The sequence below is a fragment of the Rhinopithecus roxellana genome, chromosome 6 (genome assembly GCF_007565055.1).
Source record: "Rhinopithecus roxellana isolate Shanxi Qingling chromosome 6, ASM756505v1, whole genome shotgun sequence".
Taxonomy (NCBI): Eukaryota; Metazoa; Chordata; class Mammalia; order Primates; family Cercopithecidae; genus Rhinopithecus; species Rhinopithecus roxellana.
In genome coordinates, this window is record NC_044554.1 from 23,775,513 (window position 1) to 23,790,165 (window position 14,653).

Genomic DNA, 14,653 nt, shown 5'->3' on the forward strand with positions numbered 1-14,653 from the left:
TTACTAGTAACATCATTAGTTGGTATAATCTCTAAAACCATCTAAGCCTTTAACTGAGATGTAAAATGTTGTTAGCCACTCAATCTATGTTAGAACTAGTGCCATATACAATTCTGTAGACATTAGTCTTGTATTGTAGCAATATTCATATAGAGTATGCCCTTTAAGAGTCACAAAACTTCCATGTGGGCACCAACATGTCTTCAAGAAATGTATGACTCTATTATAATCAATGAAATTCACAAATATTTATTGAGCACGTGCCAGACACTGTTCAAGGCAGTGGAGATATACCAGTAAAACAAGAAATCCCTACTCTTATAACACTTTAATTGTATTAGAGGGAGACTGGTGATAACAAGAGGTAGACTAGATAGATAGATAGATAGATAGATAGATAGATAGATAGATAGATAGATAGATTAAATGGTTTCAGAAACTGATACATGATCTTAAAAAAAATAGGATGAGGAGTTAAGGAATGCTAGAAGGGAGGGTGGGGAGGGGCAGGGGTTGATAGTGTGGTTGGAAACTTAGAGGAGGTGAACTTTGAACCATCTAAGTGAAGGGAGGGAGGAAGCCAAGAATAGGTTGTAGGAACAGCCAGAGCAAAGGTTGGAAAGGGAGAAAATGTTTGATACATTTGAGAAGCAACAGAATGCTGGTATGACAGAATGAAATGTGAAGAGAGAGCAGTAGATGAGATCAGAGAGACAGGCAAGAGCCAGATAATAAGTGCAGTGCCCCATAGGCCATAGTAAGGGTGTTTTTGTTACTGTTTTCTTGTTTTGTTTTCCTCTAAGTATTCTCAAAAGCCTTTGGAGGCCTTGCCTGGGAAGCGACATGACCTAATTTACATTTATAGAGAGAATACTTGGCTGCTCCATGAAGAGTAAATTCATATATTCAAGGCAAGGTAATAGCAGGAAGACAGTGGGAAGGCTATAGCTGTGATGCAGGCAAGAGTTGACAGTAGAGCAGAGAGGCAGCTGGTAAGATGGAAAAAGTTCTCATGCAAAAGACATGTTGACGCTGTCATGAAAAAGGATTTGCTGATGAAGTTTTCCTTTTGGGACACCTAACAAACACCAACCGATAATCAAAAAGTTACAGTCAGAAAAGTTGCAGAATTCTGGGTTAAAGCAATAATTATAGATCTTTATATAAAAAAGTTGTTTCCTATGTAACAGAGAAACCTTTCTTTATAAAGCCACTTTCATTTCTATGGAAAAAGATGGTTTGTAGTAACTTTGGAAACCCAAATTATCCTGTTTTTCCTTTAGGCTCAGGCCTTGTCTTAAAATCTCAAGGAGTCAGAATCACTGAAATGATAGCCTTCAGTAAAACTACCTGTGTGAAATTGTGATAGGCATAGCAATTTAAAGTTAATGCTGTGATGAATAATTTGACCAGAAGTTATGTTTGAAACAGTGAGAATTCTTCTGTTGCTATTGGCTACTTGCCAATACTTAGATATAGTGATATCTAGATCAGGGATTTTTCCATTTGCAGGGATTGGAGTGAGAGAGTTCATTCTTCTTACCATCATACTCTGTTATCTTGCCCCATCTCCCCTGCCTATTTAAACCTGCTTCACCCCACACATCTCTTACATCATTATAGAATCTAATGTAGACGTGTGTTAGGTTGGGAGAGGTAGTTTGAGTTGTACTTTCATCTTTATATTAGATGTTATAGATGCACATAGTAATTAAGAACATAGATTTTGGAGCCACAGAGCATTGAGTTCGAATTCTGCTCACTGAACATAAATTGAGTGATTTCGTGCAAAATATTTAATCTTTCTGAGCCTTCTTGTAAAATATAATGATTTCTAACCTCAAGCGAAGTTAACTAAGATTATAAATGTAATGCAGTTAGTAAAATGCCAGAATATAGTAAATAGTCTCTTCATTTTTCCCTGTACTTACTTATTCAGTAGTTTTAATATTTTCTTAATATAGTATTTTAAGAGCAAAGGTACTCAAGCCACACTGCCTGGATTTAAATTACAACTTTACCATGTGGAAGCTGGGTGATCTTGGACATATTTTTGAACTTCTCTCTTAGTTTGTTTCCTTTTTCATGAATTGTTTAAACTAATAATACTAACTCTATTAGTTTGTACTGAGGATTAAAAAGCACAAGGTATATAAAAAATATACTAAGACACAGGACTATTTTTTAAGTCAAATACTGTAAGCAATAGTCTCTCAATACTTTATTTCAAATTTATAGTTAAAAACAAAAGGATTGGCCGGGCACGGTGCCTCACGCCTGTAATCCCAGCACTTTGGGAGGCCGAGACGGGCAGATCACGAGGTCAGGAGATCAAGACCATCCTGGCTAACACGGTGAAACCCCGTCTCTACTAAAAATACAAAACATTAGCTGGGCGTGGTGGTGGGCACCTGTAGTCCCAGCTACTCGGGAGGCTGAGGCAGGAGAATGGCGTGAACCCGGGAGGCAGAGCTTGCAGTGAGTGGAGATTGCGCCACTGCACTCCAGCCTGGGCGACAGAGAGAGACTCCGTCTCAAAAAAAAAAAAAAAAAAAAAAAGAAGCTAAAGGATTATATCTAGCTTTTCTATTTTTATTATATAATTCAAGTAAATTTGCATAATCTGAACCAGGGAATTGTTTACAATGAGTAGTTGATTTACTCTATCAGTCATAAATGAAGAAGTTTAGATGTTATCTTCTTAATTGATCCCATTAAGTAAGCATATTGGTTTCTTTAAGACACCAAAATTAAATTTAATTATGTAGTTCACCCCTCTGAGAAATATCAAAATGACCAGATAATTGTGAAATCTCCTATTTTTTTGAGTTGAGTGTTCACTGTTTTTCCCTGGCATTTTTGTTTTCCCTTTTTTTTCTTTACTTTCTTTTGATACTATTTTAAAATCTATTTCTCTTTCAGTTCCTGACTGATTTAAAAAAAAAAACAAAACCTTAATACTAGCAATAAGTAAAAGCTACTCTTAAAAGTTGAATAGTTCAATTTTTATTTTTATTTATTTATTCTTTTTTTTTTTTTTTTTTTTTTGACACAGGGTCTCACTCTCACCCAGGCTGGAGTGCAGCGGTACAATCTTAGCTCACTGCAACTTCTGCCTCCCAGGTTCAAGCATTTCTCCTGCCTCAACCCCCCAGTAGCTGGGATTACAGGTGTGCACCACCACACCTGGCTAATTTTTGTATTTTTGCTAGAGACAGGGTTTCACCATGTTGGCCAGGCTGGTCTTGAACTCCTGACCTCAAGTGCTTTGCCCGCCTCGGCCTCCCAGAGTGCTGGGATTACAGGCATGAGCCACCATGCCTGGCCCTAGTTCAGTTTTTAAATGGAACATGCAGAGATTTTTTTAATGCTTGATAATATTCTCAATTATTTCATATGGCAGTATTCCGCATACTATTCCCAAATTGGTACTCTTTAGAAAATAAATGATTTTTTTCAAGACAAAAGCTTTAGTGCTGAAAGTGTAAAAGTGATTTTTTGTTGCATATTAATTTATGCAGGTAACATCACTGTTGTTGTTGGTATTAATCTATTAATAACACAAAGCTCATTATATAAACTTTACCTTGTCATGTTAATGAAGCTTTCTTTCATTTTATAGCTGGCTTAAGTCCTGCTGAGATTCAGCAGTTATGGAAAGAAGTGACTGGAGTTCACAGTATGGAAGACAATGGCATTAAACATGGAGGGCTAGACCTCACTACTAACAATTCCTCCTCGACTACCTCCTCCACCACTTCCAAAGCATCACCACCAATAACTCATCATTCCATAGTGAATGGACAGTCTTCAGTTCTAAATGCAAGACGAGACAGGTAAATCTCATGAGCTTTATTCTATATTTATCTATCATCAAATTTTATTTTCACCATTGAGACAATGGAAAAGAACAATTTGTACTTGAAAGAAGGACAAAATGTATAGAACAACAGGTTAGAAATCTTTAGATTATTTATCTTATTATATTCTTTATATTACAGAAAAGCAGTTCAAATACCAAAAGTTTGATGGATATAGTTGGGGAGTTGCCTGAAGACATTTATTTTTTCATGAGTGCATGTGGAATGATTGTATCAATATATTTTTATGACTAAGATGTTATGATTAACCTGATTGCTGAGAACATTTTTCAAGCTAAAAATCAGTTATTTAATTTCAAATAATTAAAGATGCATGGATGTCTCTCTTATATGTTTCAAACATATGAATTAGAAATCAGAGAACAGATAAATAATATAGACACAAGCATACTAAGCTAGATGATGGAAATTCTGGTTTGCCTTTTTAATTGTGGCATGATGAAATATTTAAACACATAAAGATAAACTTATGTTGGTAATTTTATGATTAAATTCAACTAAAATTTCAAAGAAAAAATATTTTATTTCAGTTATTAATATTAAATGTGTTATGTTAGATAATTTTTTACTTACTGTTTTATTTTAGTTGTATAAAAATTGCATTTGTAAAAGGAGCATTCATGTACATTTGTCCTTTAGTTCCATTTATTTAGGCATAGTGCTCTCTAATCAAGTCCTTTAAAGTAATTTGCATATAGTTCATAAGCTAAAATATTGCTCAGTGTGAAAAATCTGTTTTTAAAAGATGGAATGTAAGTGTAGAATTCTTAACATAATGGCTTAGGCTTATATATAAAGCTCCAAACTTCATATGTAAGTGTAGTGGATTGATAGTGTTCTGTTATGCACTATGAATATCTGCCTTGCCATTACAAATTCTTTGTCATAACCAAATGTTTTTCAAAGAAACATATATTGAATTATACTACCATTTAAAATAAAATTCTATAATTCAGTGATGTTTCTGGCCTTCATTTGAGTATCAAGGAAAATTTTTCTTGTTTGGTTTTATTAGTATAAAGTGGTATGCTCCTGAATGCTTTCATGCTGTTGTTTTAATTGAGATTAATTTGATGATTGTGTATTCCAAAAGTTGGTTGATTTCTCTGGATTCTCTCTATCTAATATTCATTTATCAAAAGTCTTTAATAATTATATAAAGATATAGCTAATGAATACTGTTCCAAAGTAGATTTTCTAAATCAAGTGTAACTAGTAGAAATACATGTGGTTTATACATAAATGTTAAACAATTTAAATAAGCCTAGAGGTCCATATCTTCTTTAAAAAGAGCACTTCAAAATCTTATGATGACTGTCCTATTATTTTCTTAAAAATGAAGGGTTTTTTTCACTTGACCACATATGAATATATATTTTTTATTTAGAGATAAAATGTTACATTAAGGTCATATGGCAGCATTAGCATATGATATTATACAGTCCTCTTAGTTTTTCATCCTTTATTAACAGTCATCTTTGGCTCTATTTCTCCTCTAATTGGAACATCATCTAGCCTTGGCAGTTGAACTATTCAATAGAACGATTAAATTTTTCTGACTGCTCTGAGCTGAATTGACCTGTTTTGACCTGTTTGTCACTGATCGTAACCTGACAGGCGCTAGCAGCCTGCAACGATTATAGCTTTTTGAGATGAATCTGACGTCGTGTTCTTTTGCTACAGCTCGTCACATGAGGAGACTGGGGCCTCTCACACTCTCTATGGCCATGGAGTTTGCAAATGGCCAGGCTGTGAAAGCATTTGTGAAGATTTTGGACAGTTTTTAAAGTAGGTTTTTTACTTTTTTTTTTTTTGGCGGGGGGGTGCTGGATTATATGGGAGTTTTGGGCACGTTGTAAATAAACAAAAGATGAAGGAGAAAAGTAAAAGTCCATTATAAGACACACTGTAAGATTTTTGTGGGTTCCAACAAGTGGATTAGCAAGGTCAGGCTTCATCTTTTCATTAAGGTATTTTACAATTATTTAGTAAAGATTTTTGAATGAATGAAAAATGTTAGCCTACAATAATATGTGATTAATCATTGGAGAACTTTATAACAGAACTATTTGTAAAATAGAATTCTCTTAAGTTTTAAGTTCCTAATTAATATTATGTGAGTCATCATAATATATATATTTTCAGTAAACTTATTTTGAAAGCTTGTTTTTTAATTACAGGCTTTATATATTTTTTAAAATAGTATTTAGTATATACATTTAACTACAAGAATTAAAAATGAAAGTTTATATTGGCTAAACTTTAAAGAAATAACTACATTTCATTTACATTGTTACTTCTTGCCCTTAGAAACATCAAGAAACACACATGGCTATATCTTTGTATAGCAGATTACATGGCTTCTCTAGCTTAAAACCAACACTTTGTGTATTCTTAATTTGTAATACAGTATTTTATTTTTAAAAAAATCTTAAGGAGTTCTTTTTCAAGTGAAAAGATTCATCTTTCATGAAATGTTTTCCTTACACAATTCTGGTATACAAGAGATCTAAACAGAGAACTACAGATAGGCTTATGGAGATGAGTAACTTCACAGGCTGAGACTCTTATGTTGTCATGGTGCAGCTAACAGGGTGAGTGAACTGTTTCATGCTTCATCAACAATTAAGTTAATTAGCTCATTTGAAATTGCACTGCTTTGTTGCCAGGATGTTGGCAGAAACATCAAAAAGATGTGTTTACAAATGGAAGACTGACTACAGGGTATAGAGCAAAAGCACCTTAACAACCAGGCACAAGTACTTGCCATCACAATAACTTTATAAATGAATTACAGTAAGACTTCCACAAAGATTTTTTTAACCTTTTATCATTCCTAACTAATTAAGAAAAAATTTGCTTCATATACCACTATGGCTCTTTGTAAATGGCCTTAAATGAAAATTTACACTTTTCTTTTATCAAAACAGTTGTGAGCTGCCGTTTATTTGGGTATGAAACTGATTATAAGCAAAGAGACCATTAAAAAATGTTAGGTAGCTTTGCTGAAGTTTTCTTCTCTAAAATAATAATAATTAAAAAAAAGTTAAAGCAAAGAAAGAACATAGGGATGTTGTTTTAACAGATGATTTCCCATTTCCTCATGTGAATACATTTGTCCTTATCAATATATTATTCCTTGTCATTGAAATTATGTAAAGGGCTATTGTTACTGTTTTTTTAAGAATGGTAAATTATGTCATAGGACTAACCCACTCACCATGCATTTTATTGCTCCAAATTGTTCTTTCTGACAAAATTCAAAATAAATCTTTAGGGAAAAAAATACATATTTTCCTTCAGTATGATTTTGTTTATAGCAAATTGAAAGGAGCATTTAATTTTTCTCAAATATTTATGTGTTTATTACTAATAATCAGATGAATATGAGCCCTCATTTTACCTTAGTCTTCTTTCATATTCATGCCAGTGTTTAAAAACAAAAACAAAAACAAAGAAATTACAATTAAAAAAGCATTTCCTTTCAATTAAATACCAACTTTGGTTCCAAAGACTGACCATTTTTCCAACCCATTAACTTTATAGGGATGACAGAACTAATGACAGGAGGTTTTAAGGCCTTTTTTAGTCCATTTTTTGTTTTGATATGCTTTAGATTCACCAAGTCAAAGATCTGTGATAAATTCTGTTAATAGAGCTAATGTAAGTATACTGAACCGAAGTGAAATATTGATTAGACATACTTTCCATAGAGGCATTGTCTTCTTTAAAATGTGTTAGAAATTTGAAAAGAAAGAAAATAATATCAATAATGAATTCACTTCAGTTATTCAAAAAAAGTTTACTTAGCATCTGTGTGGGAAGTGAAAATGAAGAAGGAAAGTGTCACCACTTACACAGATTTTCTCAGATGACTTTGTTTTCCTTTGTAATAATGGAGAAAACTGAGGATTTGGGAAGGCAAATGATAGGTAAATTAAAGCACTGTGAAAGGTTTTTAGTTCTCATTTTTTTGTGTATCTGTTCTTCCAAAATTTTATATCCAGTGTTTATTATAAAAGTTTTTAGGAAAATATTATTGTGACATTTTTAGTTCTAGTATACACTAGAAATAAATTTTACAGCTTCAGCTTTAATTTGATATCAGATAGCTTATCCTTTTGTTTGAAATGAAAGGAAACCATTCATTTTTACTATGTAGCTGACATATGTCAAATTAAAAAGAAAAGTAGAAATATATTGAGTCCCCAATTCTTTTATTCACATTACATCTCAAAACAAACTGGTGGAATCCCTCTATGTTTATCTTGCACCAAATGAAAAGCCATTATAAAGGACAGTTACTTATGTATAACACATATATATGTACCTGTATATTATATATATTTATGTATTTTATATATTTATGTGTTATATATTCTTATTCTTATATATTCTTTAATTTTTATATATTCTTTAATTGAGGCACTCTTTTCAATTGGATAAAAAAAATTCAGACTAAGTTAGAAGTAGTTATTTGTAACAGCAAGATGAAAGCAGAAAATACAAAATGATGAAGGAAGTCCAGGATAAAAAGTGTTTGGGAAAATTTTTGAGTTTTACTGTAAAGTAGGTGTTGACACAAGCTAACCATTTTTCCTGACCACTAATTGAGTATCTCACTGGATCACTAAAAGCATTTAATACTAGTTCTTCATTACTGTCTTATAAATGTCAAAGTGTAATAACATCTGACAAAACTTTAGAGTAGTTTGTCTGCAAAATTAATTATCATTCCATTGGAACTAAGTCAGCTTGAATATAGATGGATTGATTTTAGAGCTTAAGCCAAAAGGTTTACAATATAACATTCCATTTAGCAGACAAGTGTTCTTGAACCTGCATGCATAGATGCCAGCACACAAAACATCATCTAAGATACAAAGGTGGAAATACTCCCCTTTAAGAAAGGCAGGATGGCTAGTGTCCATAAATATATTAATGTATTAAAGATTAATTAGTAGATGGGTGTAAATGAGTTAAATTTATTACAGTTTACATTTTTAAGGCTTGATACTATATGAAGAGCAATAGAAAACATAGTGGAAACATAGTTTATTGAATAGAAATTTGTTGTCTTTTTACTGCAGCTGACTACTCTAAAAATTATACTCTTACTTAATGTGTATTGTCTCTTTCTTTGTCTTTGACTAGGCAGCATGGCTACAAAATTATGACCTCAAGAAGGCATTCTTTGAACTTGTCAGAATGTTGTTTCTTTTGGTGACAGTGCCCCCATCTCTCAAAACTAAGGCATCTCACATAATCAACTAAATGAATAGTGACAGCTAACATTTTGTATTTAAACTCCTGTCAGTGTTTAAACATAAAAAGCTTGATGCAAAATAAATCAAACACCAGTGATATGCAAGTGAAACATTTTGTTAAAACAGTCTTTGACATACTTGGATTTAAATCTGATCCCTTTTTAGCTTATAAAATGCTACAACTTTAAATGAATTTGAAGAATCCAAAGGTTAAAATTGAATCACTAATCTGGATTGTATATGATTGAAGTTACCACATACATTCATAATCTATAAAACCTTCATTAAAGAGAATTATGCATTAAATAAATTGGAAGGATCCTTTCCTACTTTTTGTCTTCCTGAAGCTCTTGCTTAATTGTTTTTAGAAAGAAGTTGACTGCTTATTTATGTTTTTTCTAGTTTATACTACCTGCTTAGCACAGATTCAGTGCAGTTTTGAAAGGACGTCAGTCGACCACATCATTTATTCCATTTTGAAAACAAAAATCAATATACCTATAAAGTGACCCATAAATTAGAACTGGCTCACACAATGTTTGTTCAGTGCTGCCTTTCTGAAGGCACCCTTTGCATTTTTTCTTCACCTCTCTGTTTGAACTGCAGTCTCGGTAAGAGGCTCATTAGGGGACATTAGGGACTGGAGCTAACCAGAATTCCAGAGCTTGCTTTGCTCTTATTAATGCATAGTAGAGTAGAATGCATTTAAATATTTCATAGGCATTCAGTAATTTGTGTGTAATCGCCTTGTTAGCAGACCAGTAGAAGTAGAACAGGCCTGTGAAATGGTGTTAGTGATTGCATGGGTAATTTACAGACCTTTGCCATCAGAAAGAGTATTATTGTTGCTTTGTATGAAGCTGTGAAATAGAACTACCAATAAGTAAAAAAAGAAACTTAATAAAGGTTTTGTAACAAGCATCTTCAGGGATAACAACCCCACTTGGTCCTTTTGAAGCAGCCGTAATTTATGACATAGGCAATATATCAAATGCATAAGATAGTATTATGGAGCATTCATATGAAAAGGGTATTTGCAACATTAGTTCCAACTTCCTGCAAGGGACATGATTAAATGATTAATGAAATGTCCCTTTGCATATGCATTTTGAAACAGCAATTAGGCACTGACTGAGAAAATCCACCAATCCTCTCATTTTTCAGTATTATCTCATTCTTGATTTATAAATCATAGAGAATTTTTTAACAGTAATATGTAGTACCTGAGATAGTTATAAAAACATAAAAGAGAATAATTTGGGCACAAAATAGTCATAAATACATAAATTCATAATTTAATGTTAATACTTAGCCTATTTATTTAGTCTTATTGCATTGTATTTATATCTGACACTATTTCTGTACTTTGATTGGCATAATTAAGTAGAGGGAATGAATAGGCACTATTCTTTTACATATCACTGGTAAACAATAGCGAGGAAAGGAGAAGGGAGATGTGGCAGAGGTATGTATGTGTTTTTCAAGTTCTCAGTAATCCACTGGAGGCTGTTCTATAAATGATCATTGAAGGGCTGCAAGCTAGCCTATAATTACAGGAAAGAAAGTGGCAGCTCTGGCATTTCATAACTATGTGTCCTCGAAAAGTGCTTTGTGAGTTTGTCACCAATGATAATTTAGATAGAGGCTCATTACTGAACATCACAACACTTTAAAAACCTTTCGCCTTCATACAGGAGAATAAAGGACTATTTTAATGGCAAGGTTCTTTTGTGTTCCACTGAAAAATTCAATCAAGACAAAACCTCATTGACTATTATTGTAGTCTACAGTCTCTATTCTAATAAAAGCTGCATAGATAAATTGAATAGGTCTCTAAGACCCAAGTGTATAATGCAAACATTTTGTACTTTTTTTAGTTCTTTAAATATAAGATCATGATTATCACTAAGCAGTAAACAAGTGTAAAAAATCATTTTAAAAAGTGATTTCGCACGAAAATAAATGTTATACTGACTGTGCCTTTTACTGCAGACCTGTATATTCTACTTATCTTGCTTCCTGCATTTACACCCTAATCTCAGTGTATAACTGAAGCATTTTTGAAAATATGCATCATTTTTTTTGATATGGAATAAATATGTTTGTGTTCCCCAAGAGTTCGTGGTAAAAAAAAAAAAAAAAAAAAAAAAAAAAAAAAAAAATCTTACAGAAACACAGCAATATGAAGCCTTAAGAATTCAACACACAACTGTATTATGCTGGTAGAAAATTGTCTTACTGTTCATTTAAATTTTGGAGGAAAGCACCCTGAAAAACAATTTTTAAATGTTGTCTTGTTATTTAGGAATTAGTGACACTTTCTGTTAACTAACCTCTGGTTTACTCTGACATTCCATACCTCCTTCCCAGAGAGCATGAGTGAATGTTAATCCTCTTCACAGGTTCACAGCAGAACAAACCTGAACTGAGCTTAGAGAGCAGACAGGTATAGTGGAAGTCCCTCCCCTGCACTCCAGCCACACTCCTTCAGCTTGACCTTATCCACCTTGCTATTTTAGTCCACAATTTCTCTTCAACCAAGACTGACATTGTGACAAGATACATGGAGGTTTTGCTGTTATGATCAATAAGGAAGTATTAAAACAAACTGGTTTAATTTATCAAGGTATAGGCAAAACAGAGGTTTCTGATTGTTGAACCTAGGTCTGTAAACAAATAAACCTTTTATTTATAATAAAATTAGCTTTTTTCAGCAACACGACTTTAATTACTCTTCATATGTTTTACATATATGTGTCTATATTTTTTCTGCCTCGTTATGATCTTCAAGAAATAAAAGTAAATAATTTGAATGGATACAAAAATATATTTGTTGAATTTAGTACACCCAGAGCTATTATAAACTTCTTAGACTATTATATCATTCTAAGTGATACTTGAGCCATGTGGGCAAATATGTAAATTATTATTTAATTTTGTGAATTTCTTTTCAATATGCCATTTCACTCATATGCAATGATGAGAACATCTCTAAAATTGTTGCCTTAGTTTGCCCATTGGTGAAGTAGATGCACCAACGGGTATTAAATTACTTGAAGATTACTTTCTTTAATTTTAGGAGGCATCAAAGACATTATATATTACAAATTAAAGAGTATATATTATTAAATGTTTTCATGTTCGTTGGAGATTCTGCTTTACTAAATTACTTTTGGTGTATTAACATACCACTCATTAAAGAGATATCTTTAAACATTATATAGAAATAATAATGGTAGACTAATGCACATTCAGGGTAGACTAATGCATATTCAAGGTTAGAGTAAGATCATTGGAATGATTTATTTTTCACCATTTAAAAAATAAGATTAGGATAAATGTCTCCTAGTTAGGACACTGGACATGAAATGTCAATCTTATTATTCTAATGATGAGAATCTTCAGTGAAGTTTCTTTATTACTAACAGCAAATCTTCGTTCTTCATAAATATTGATGTTTCCACAGGATGATAATTTGCCATCTTTACCTAATTCATACCGCATCCCAATGAAATAAAACATTGCTCACTAAAATACATCATAGAAACAACAAACTGTTCTAACAGAAATGAAATAGAAAATTGCCTTTGTTCTGTTCAGAATTGCTTTTGCTTCATAGATTTGTAAGCTGTTCTTTTTTTAAAAAAATGGCATAAATAATATGACTTCTACTATAACTCTGTAAATGGTCTGGGGAAATATTTTTTGTAATAACAGGTAAGCTTAGAGACAGTGACATTTTCTGCCATTCGAAGAGTCTCTTTACATTACATAAATAATTTCACACAACACGTAAGCAGCTTTAACTTTTTTCTATATGGTTTCAAGGCTTTCTGTTTTCCCAGTGCACAGAGAAACATCTGATTTCAGTGTAATGCTTTTTAAGTGTAGCCTATGCCACTGAGATCGACATCACTTTACATTCTGTTTTGTGTCTTCTGTTTGTTTAGGCACCTTAACAATGAACACGCATTGGATGACCGAAGCACCGCTCAGTGTCGAGTGCAAATGCAGGTGGTGCAACAGTTAGAAATACAGGTTTGTCAAATGCTCACTTAATGGACTCTTCTCAGAATTCTGGTGTGTTACATTGAGTACCGAGCAGATTCTGGGTCTTTCAGGCTGCATCTTATTGTCTTAGCCATACAATAACTAATGGAGATAATGGAATTTTAGATTGTTTTAAACAGTGGCAATTATTGATAACCCAGAAAGGATTGCTGTAGTTTAATGTTACTTTTCACTTATATTTTTATAACTTTTAGACCACATCATATGCATTTGAATATCCCAAAGTAATCAGACCTAAGATTTTCCCAGTGTAGGTTAGACCAAACTCCCAATTAGTTATGACTTTATTACAGAGACAGTTTTTACATGAGCTAACCTTGATTTTTTTCCACAAGATTTTATATTATGGCAAACAGCCAGTCTTTACAATATCATGCCTGTAATATAACTAACACCCTGAAAGATAACCTTTTCTTTTCTTTTTTGTAGTGTAATTTTAAAGAACTTGCAAAAAATCTTTATAGTTTTCTTTAGCTAGATTAAAGGCAGATAATTTATATCACAAATGATAACACACATGTTGTATCAAATGCTACTGTTTTAAGTTAAAAAAATTCTATTAATGTTGAAAAGAATTTGGCCAAAAGTAAACAGAACTCATAGAACTAATCAGAAAGCAATTACATCACCCAAAGTCTGACTCTTGTTATGTTTTACTAAGCCTTTAAGGCTTTCTCTAATATTTTATCTTAAAGATGATCTTTTCTTGATAAAACTAATACCTTGTTTCATTTAAAGATACGATTTTTCTTCATATTTTATTACATCTTGTTTCAAATTCATCGTATCATTGCTTTTTTCAGTTACTAAAAATATTTTGTTTTGACTTGTAAAATAATCAAGAACATAAAAAGCACCATCACTGTTAAAGTTTAAAAAGCTTTTTATAAACCTGTTTACCATTTATTAAAGGTAGACCAAAACATAAGAGTTCAGCTGATGATACAGTCTTCAGTGTGACCAATTATGCCTCTTTTTTTTTTTTTTTTTCCTTCTGCTGTGTCTGACTGATGGAAAAGTAAGGTCCGTCAGTTGTAATGAGACCCAGTGCAAGTGTAGATGCCGACTCCGTGGCAGAGTTCAGCGTTTCACACTGCCTGGTCTCTGTCACTCTATTGAATTAGATTGATGATGGCAGATTGCAGGGGGCACTAACTGGACCTCAGTGGGAATGCATGAAGTGTGTAGACAATCCTGGCAGGCACTTCGCTTTGAGAACCCTTCACCCCTTCACAGCTGTTGGCACTAGTCCATTGCTAACAGTGTCCACAGGACTTTAAAGAGACACCATGGGCCTTCTAATTTATGGTTTCAGTAACTTGTTACTGTCGAGGCAACTGTGACCTCAATTCTCTTATTGACAAAAAGATGAAGTGTTATTTGTTTTCTCTGACCTTTTAACATAAGAAAAGCAATAAAAGTTTTTCCCCCTCC

General features: G+C 32.7%; 1 protein-coding gene across 2 annotated transcripts in view; it reads left to right on the forward strand.

Annotated features, from left to right (window-relative positions):
• Positions 1–14,653, forward strand: part of FOXP2 (forkhead box P2) — a 201,975-nt gene that overhangs the window by 146,931 nt on the left and 40,391 nt on the right. For both annotated transcript variants that reach the window (XM_030933309.1, XM_030933310.1), the window contains 3 exons: positions 3,623–3,836; positions 5,565–5,669; positions 13,099–13,186. In XM_030933309.1, coding sequence (XP_030789169.1) covers positions 3,623–3,836; positions 5,565–5,669; positions 13,099–13,186 — 407 coding nt within the window. The remainder of the gene's footprint in view (positions 1–3,622; positions 3,837–5,564; positions 5,670–13,098; positions 13,187–14,653) is intronic.